Source organism: Argopecten irradians, chromosome 11 (assembly GCF_041381155.1).
Source record: "Argopecten irradians isolate NY chromosome 11, Ai_NY, whole genome shotgun sequence".
NCBI lineage: Eukaryota > Metazoa > Mollusca > Bivalvia > Pectinida > Pectinidae > Argopecten > Argopecten irradians.
In genome coordinates, this window is record NC_091144.1 from 22,470,062 (window position 1) to 22,477,615 (window position 7,554).

A 7,554-nucleotide genomic window follows, 5' to 3' on the forward strand; every position below is an offset into this window, starting at 1 on the left:
TGCTAAAAGTCTTGGAATTAAACTTTACAACAGCGTGTTTTGATTACGCCATTTCGTTACACTTTTTTCCGGAACAAGAAACTCCGTATCCGTCCGAAATATTAGAATCTTACAATATGTCTGCGCCCATGTGAGAAGCGTGTTCCTCTTTTAAAATCTGTTGAAATAATCATGCAAAACGACGAGGTTGGTACATAGATCATCATGTTATAGTTATTTCGATACTTTGAGACGTTTATTTCAACTTATGTTGATGTCAGTAATTGCTTATACAATCGAAATTTTGTACAATTGCAATTTTAATTTATTCAATTATTGATAGTAAAATAGGAAAAATGACTAAAGAACTGTTAGATCTTCTGTTGTCAAACTCAGTGTATTCTCTGCATTTGACATTTTCATTAATGTAAATTATTCTAATGGTTTCAGGTAATCTGGGGTATCATCAACGGAACATTTTGTTCATTCAAAGTTAGGTGAGTATATATATTACTCCATGTTACGAACAACTTACACTGCTAGTCCACTAAACCTGTCTATATTATAAGGCTTTATTGCCTAACATATAATAGGCTAAATAAAGCCTAATAATAAAGGCAGGTTTAGCCGACTACTACACTGCCTAAGTATAATAGTAGTAAGTCAACAAGTCAAGTGATCGTTTTTCATCCTTTCTTATGTCCATTTTTCACCTCTGCCTTTTTTTGTTTTTAGCCCTTTTTTCTACTTGTACGCCTCTCTTGTGACTGTGTTTATATTAATTATCGTCTTAACACCCCCACACCCTTTTTTATAACTATAGATAGACAAAAGGTAATGGCTGATTCAATTTAATACTGATTACAGACTGTAGCCAGCAGAGCTTTACTATTTATTTTAACAGATGTCCTGTATATTGAGTGCAATAAAAATGTAGAATACTCAGATACAGTGTTGGAAAGCTTTTACTTATATTTAAAAATTATTTAGCATGATACCTACAATTAAATTGTAGCTACATAAGATAATTAATCCAGAAACACACCTTTTAGCCCCTCTTGATGTTTGATCATTTTATCATATTATTTCATTTTGTATGTGATGCATTTTCAGTTCGATTTACAGAAAACAAAATTAAATGTATGGTTCATATAATTTTGTGTCAAAAAGGTTTAAATTCAAATAAATTACAAAATGTATACAGACGCAGGTCAATGTTTTAACGATAAAAGAAGTTTATCCATTTTGATACTTGAAGAGACACATTGTGATTCTACATATACCAGCTGGTACATTCATTGAGTAGCACAAGTTATCTTGGACTAGACATTAGACTTACACACTGACAGCTGTTGTATGCGAGTGTCATGTGAATTGAGCTGCATCATAAAGTATTTACGGTAAATACTACTAAATGACAGAATTCATTTGAATACTAAAAAGGTGACTGACTTACATGTGATTATTTTAAAGTATGACCAAATGAATACAAGTTATATTATTTGATTTTCAGGACAAAAGCTCAGAAATTTTGCAGGAATGAGTATAATCTGACAGGAATTTGTAACAGATCATCCTGTCCTTTAGCCAACAGTCAATATGCTACAGTACGAGAGGAGAAAGGTAACAACAGATACTGTTTTCTCACTTATAGATACTAAGTTTATATGATCTTATCCTATAAAAAGCTTTCTCTATTTAATCACGGCCAATTCATTTCCTGCTCTTCTGATGATACACTATTCAAATATTACTGCAGTACTTTAAATTAGAATATTTAGTTAGTTATTTTTATTAGAATTAGATGAAACATCTGTTCTATGAACAAATCATTAATGTTATAAAGATGTCTGTTAGTTGTGTAACAGGAGAAGAGAAATGTAGCAGCCAGACTGGATTCAAATCTGGGACCTCCAAACACTAGCCAGATGCTCTATCAATTGAGCTACTTGGTTGCTGATGATCGCCTTAGTCGAGTCCAGTTGATTGATTATTCTAACATGATTTTTAGCCCACCATCATCAGATGGTGGGCTATTCAAATCGCCTTTCGTCCGTGGTCCGTCCGTCCTTCCGTCCGTCCGTCCGTTAACAATTCTTGTTACCGCTAATTCTCAGAAAGTGCTGAAATTTTCTCAAATTTCATATGTAGGTTTCCCTAGGACTCTAGGGATCATTTTCAAATTTCATATGTAGGTTTTGGATTTTCTAGTTGTGCATAGGAGTTGCATGAAGGGATCTTTCGGTCAAACATTATAGGTTCCCCTAGGGCCAGGCAGTTGTGCATATTGGATTTTGGGATGATCGGTCAACAAGATGGCCGAAGGTGCCATCTTTGATTTTGATAGTTAAAGTTTGTTACCGCTATTTCTCAAAAAGTACTGCAGGGATCTTTCTCAAATTTCATATATAGGTTCCCCTAGGGCCATAGTTGTGCATATTGCATTTTGGGACTGATCGGTCAACAAGGTGGCCGACAGGCAGCCATCTTGGATTTTGATAGTTAAAGTTTGTTACCGCTATTTCTCAATAAGTACTGCAGGGATCTTTCTCAAATTTCATATATAGGTTCCCCTAGGGCCCTAGTTGTGCATATTGCATTTTGGGACCGATCGTTCAACAAGATGGCCGACAGGCGGCCATCTTGGATTTTGATAGTTAAAGTTTGTTACCGCTATTTCTCAAAAAGTACTGAAGGGATCTTTCTCAAATTTCATATGTAGGTTCCCCTAGGACCCTTGTTGTGCATATTGCATTTTGGGACCGATCGGTCAACAAGATGGCCGACAGGTGGCCATCTTGGATTTTGATAGTTAAAGTTTGTTACCGCTATTTCTCAAAAAGTGCTGAAGGGATCTTTCTCAAATTTCATATACAGGTTCCCCTAGGACCCTAGTTGTGCATATTGCATTTTGGGACCGATCGGTCAACAAGATGGCCGACAGGTGGCCATCTTGGATTTTGACAGTTAAAGTTTGTTACCGCTATTACTCAAAAAGTACTGAAGGGATCTTTCTCAAATTTCATATATAGGTTTCCCTAGGGCCCTAGTTGTGCATATTGCATTTTGGAACCGATCAGTCAACAAGATGGCTTGGATTTTGATAGTTAAAGTTTGTTACCGCTATTTCTCAAAAAGTACTGAAGGTATCGTTTACAAATTTCATATGAAGGTTCCCCAAGGACCCTAGTTGTGCATATTGTTAATTGGGACCGATCGGTAAACAAGATGGCCGACCGACGGCCATATTGGATTTTGATTGTTAAAGTTTGTTACCGCTATTTCTCAGAAAGTACTGAAGGGATCTTTCTCAAATTTTATGTGTAGGTTCCCCCCTTGTACCCTAGTTGTGCATAGTACCTTTTAGGACTGATGCATAATGCCTTTCGGGACTGATCGGTAAACAAGATGGCCAACCGGTCGCCATCTTAGATTTCATTGTTGAAGTTTGTTACCACTATTTCTTAGAAAGTACTATAGCGATCTGTCTCAAATTTTATATGTCATGTGTTTGAAAAAGTTTGAAAAGCAGGGAAAAGATCCCTCTTTCCATTGTCAGACATAGATCTTTCTTTGGTGGGCGCCAAGATCCCTCTGGGATCTCTTGTTTTATCTGGCTTACTATATTAAAATAAAATTTATTTAAAAGTTAATGATAGTCATTGATGCTCCTGTCAGCATTGATTTAATGCTTTGTTTTGTTTTCTAGGTATATGTTACCTATATATGAAAACAGTTGAAAGAGCAGCTTTTCCAGCGCGTATGTGGGAAAAAGTCAAATTATCAAGGAACTATGAAAAGGCAATTGAACAGATCAATGAAAATTTGATCTACTGGCCAAAGTAAGTTTTTGATATGATTCATGTTTACTATGTTTTCGTGCAACAAAGAATTCAACAGATTTTCTTCAAACCAAATAACAAAGTATATATAATAAGAAAACAATAGATATAAAGTAAGACATTTCCACTTTTGTCAGGCATTCTTGCATTGAGTTATGGCCTTTAAAATTGTAGCTTCAATGACTTGTTGACTATCTTCAAGAATACTTAACTGGAATTCAGAAGTTGTGTGTCCTTTTTATCAAACTATAGATGTATGTTACAGTAAATGAATTTATGTGCAATCTTTTTCTTTGGATGAAAATAAAGAACAATTTCTTCAAATTGCAATTTATTTTATACCCCGTTTATAAGATGGGGGAGTCTATAGAGTTACCCATATCCATCCTGTTGTGTTTCCATACACATTTTCACATAGAAGGAAACAACATTCATTGTACTTATTTTGGTCTCTGTGACCTTTGATATCCAAACATATTACCACTAGCTTCTACCTCTGAATCCCGAATTGAAACTCCTACATTGTTTGAGTCATCCGCTAATTATATAAATTGCTACATGTATGTACTGACTGTGACACCACTAGTGACACCACTCCATGACCAGTTTTCCTACTCCCCCTAAACTTGACACCTCTGTAAATGTCCCTATGGTTATTATTGAAGTAAAACAAACTAAGTAATGATAAACTATTTTCAACTTTTTTCTTATTTTGCAGATTTGTAAAACATAAATGTAAGCAGAGATTCACCAAAATAACCCAATACTTGATCAGGATACGAAGACTAACTCTCAAACGACAGTAAGTTCCAAACTCATGTGTCTGTTATAATTATTATGGGGACATTGTAATGAAGTATTGTCCCTCTATCGATCTCTAAATTGTTTTCTACTTAATACCTCTTAAGTAATAATGAAGTCACAATTTTCTATGAATTTAATGAAATTTTTGTAGATGTGTTCATGTGCATGTGTGAATGCAATCTTTGGATTGCTGTAAATTATCATTTTACACTACTTAGAACTTTTATTCTCTTTACAGAAACAAGCTTGTTCCTTTAAGTAGGAAGGTGGAGAAGAGAGAAAGAAGGAAAGAGGTATGTGTATCACTGTATTTCTTATAATTATGATTCTAATCACTGATGGATACATATACATGGTAATAGGTAATGAATAGTGTTACCCAAATTTCATACAGGTTTACCCGAATATTAAATATTTTTGGAGAAATTTTAAATTATGGTTATTTTAATTTGAGATTGGTAGTTTGTTAATAATAATTTGTTTTCAAATCGTAATTTTATTGTCTCATTATTTTTTAGTGCATTTATGAAATCGAAGTTCAAAAGAAAAAAGAGAAATGTCTCATGTGATAATAAATTCTGTCATGTGTCATGTTTTGTAGGAGAAAGCTTTGGTGGCTGCACAGATAGATACAAACATAGAGAAGGAACTGCTGGAAAGACTCAAGCAAGGAACGGTAAGTTGTATTTACATAAAGGAATGATAAGTGGTATTTACATAAAGGAACGGTAAGTTGTATTTACTTAAAGGAACGGTAAGTTGTATTTACTTAAAGGAACGGTAAGTTGTATTTACTTAAAGGAACAGTAAGTTGTATTTACTTAAAGGAACGGTAAGTTGTATTTACTTAAAGGAATGGTAAGTTGTATTTACTTAAAGGAACGGTAAGTTGTATTTACTTAAAGGAACAGTAAGTTGTATTTACTTAAACTTTAAGTAAATACAACTTACTGTTCCTTTAAGTAAATACAACTTACCGTTCCTTTAAGTAAATACAACTTACCATTCCTTTAAGTAAATACAACTTACCGTTCCTTTAAGTAAATACAACTTACCGTTCCTTTAATAAAGGAACGGTAAGTTGTATTTACTTAAAGGAACGGTAAGTTGTATTTACTTAAAGGAATGATAAGTTGGATCTACTTAAAGGAACGGTAAGTTTTATTTACTAAAAGGAACGGTAAGTTGTATTTACTTAAAGGAACGGTAAGTTGTATTTACTTAAAGGAATGATAAGTTGGATTTACTTAAAGGAACGGTAAGTTGGATTTACTTAAAGGAACGGTAAGTTTTATTTACTAAAAGGAACACTAAGTTGTATTTACTTAAGCATGGATGTCACTATTTTGTTTGCAAACTTTGTTAATCCACGTATCAGATTCTCAAAAAAGGTTTGCAAACAAAATTTATTTCATGGCCCATTGAAATTGAAAAATAGTGACAATAATGCTTATTATAAATTTTTTCAGGTCACTTGATAAAATATGTTTAAAAGCACAATTCTGTTGATTTTCCAAGTTATTATTTTTCCCAATTAACACGCAGCATCAATATCTCTATTGTGATGTTACAAAAATGTCAGGTTTTTGCACCATTTTCAACTATACAGAGAGAATTAAAGAAAAACATTCAGCCAATCATAAAACCAGCTTTAGTATAAAAAAAACAGAGAAAAAATATTAAGATATACTGTAAAAAAAAACAGTCACCACTATTGAATTTTGTGTTTTCTGTTTCCAACACTTTATACAGAGATTATTTTTTATGGTTATAAGAATTGAATGAAAATTATTTATAATATTATAATATTATTATAATAGATGAGGTATTTGTGATTTTGTGATTTTGTGTAAATTCTGACTTTAACAAACACCTTTTGATTTATTTTTGTGGATTTGCAGTATGGGGATATCTACAACTTTCCTACTCATGCTTTTGACAAAGTGATGGAAAATGAAGCTGAGAGCGAATCAGAATCTGAAACAGAGAAAGAAAAGGATGAGGAAGATGAAGAAGACATGGAGGACGAAGAAGAAGAGGAAGAAGATGATGAGGTAAATATACTATGTATATGTAAATAGGTATGTAGATATCTGATTAAGACTGTGAAGTAAATATACTATGTACATGTAAATAGGTATGTAGATATCTGATTAAGACTGTGAAGTAAATATACTATGTATTGAGAAATCCCATATGAAGCTGAATAAACAATGTCCAAATATGTATGATACATGCGTATGGTATTTATATATCTGTTCAAAATATAAAGTCTGTTCTTGAAAAGATTATAATGCTTTAATTGATATTTCAGGACGTTGGTGAGGTGGAGTATGTAGCTGAAGAGGAGTTTGAGGAAAGTGATCTGTCAGACATGGAGGTAAGCTTTTTGTGACATGTTTATAATGTAACTGGATCTCTTACAGTGACATTATTTAGGCTGATGATTCTATATGCAACATATTAGAAAATACGATAATGGTCAATTCCAAGTTATTAAAACTAATTCTGACAAGTGAATCATTTAAATACAGGTATATAGCATTTAAGTATAAGCATAGCATACATATGTGTTAAAAATTCTCAGCTATGTAAATTGAAAGATCTTTGGTAAGCAAGCTAAGAGGAATTACATTGAGATTCTATTGCTTTCAAGATTAAAAACGGGAGATAACTTTTACATCTATTGAGAAATTATGACAAGGGGAGTTAACTGTGTTTACCTTCCACAGGATGGAGAGAGATTACAGATCAGCAGTGACAGCAGCAGTTCCTCAGAGGATGAGGCTGCAGCCATGCGTAAAAAGAAACAGTTGAAGCGGAAACGTACTCGCGTGGAGATAGAGTATGAACAGGAGACAGATCAACCCTCAACATCAAAAATGAAAGCAAAGACTTAAATTATAAAATAAAGTATTGTTTATGTTTA

At 33.3% G+C, this 7,554-nt stretch overlaps 1 protein-coding gene across 1 annotated transcript; it reads left to right on the top strand.

Annotated features, from left to right (window-relative positions):
• Positions 1–76: 76 nt before the first annotated feature.
• Positions 77–7,554, top strand: LOC138335025 (protein MAK16 homolog). The gene is made up of 10 exons (XM_069283923.1): positions 77–186; positions 430–476; positions 1,493–1,602; positions 3,689–3,821; positions 4,540–4,623; positions 4,864–4,918; positions 5,227–5,301; positions 6,527–6,679; positions 6,940–7,005; positions 7,358–7,554. Exons 1-10 carry the CDS (start codon positions 172–174, stop codon positions 7,523–7,525), a joined length of 906 nt encoding a protein of 301 aa, XP_069140024.1. The 5' UTR covers positions 77–171; the 3' UTR covers positions 7,526–7,554.

What these genes read in the sequence shown, in the direction of transcription:
- LOC138335025 (XM_069283923.1), top strand. An exon ending in TTTTGTTCATTCAAAGTTAG is followed by an intron (nt 477 to 1,492) that starts GTGAGTATATAT and finishes TTTGATTTTCAG; the next exon opens with GACAAAAGCTCAGAAATTTT. An exon ending in AATTTGATCTACTGGCCAAA is followed by an intron (nt 3,822 to 4,539) that starts GTAAGTTTTTGA and finishes CTTATTTTGCAG; the next exon opens with ATTTGTAAAACATAAATGTA.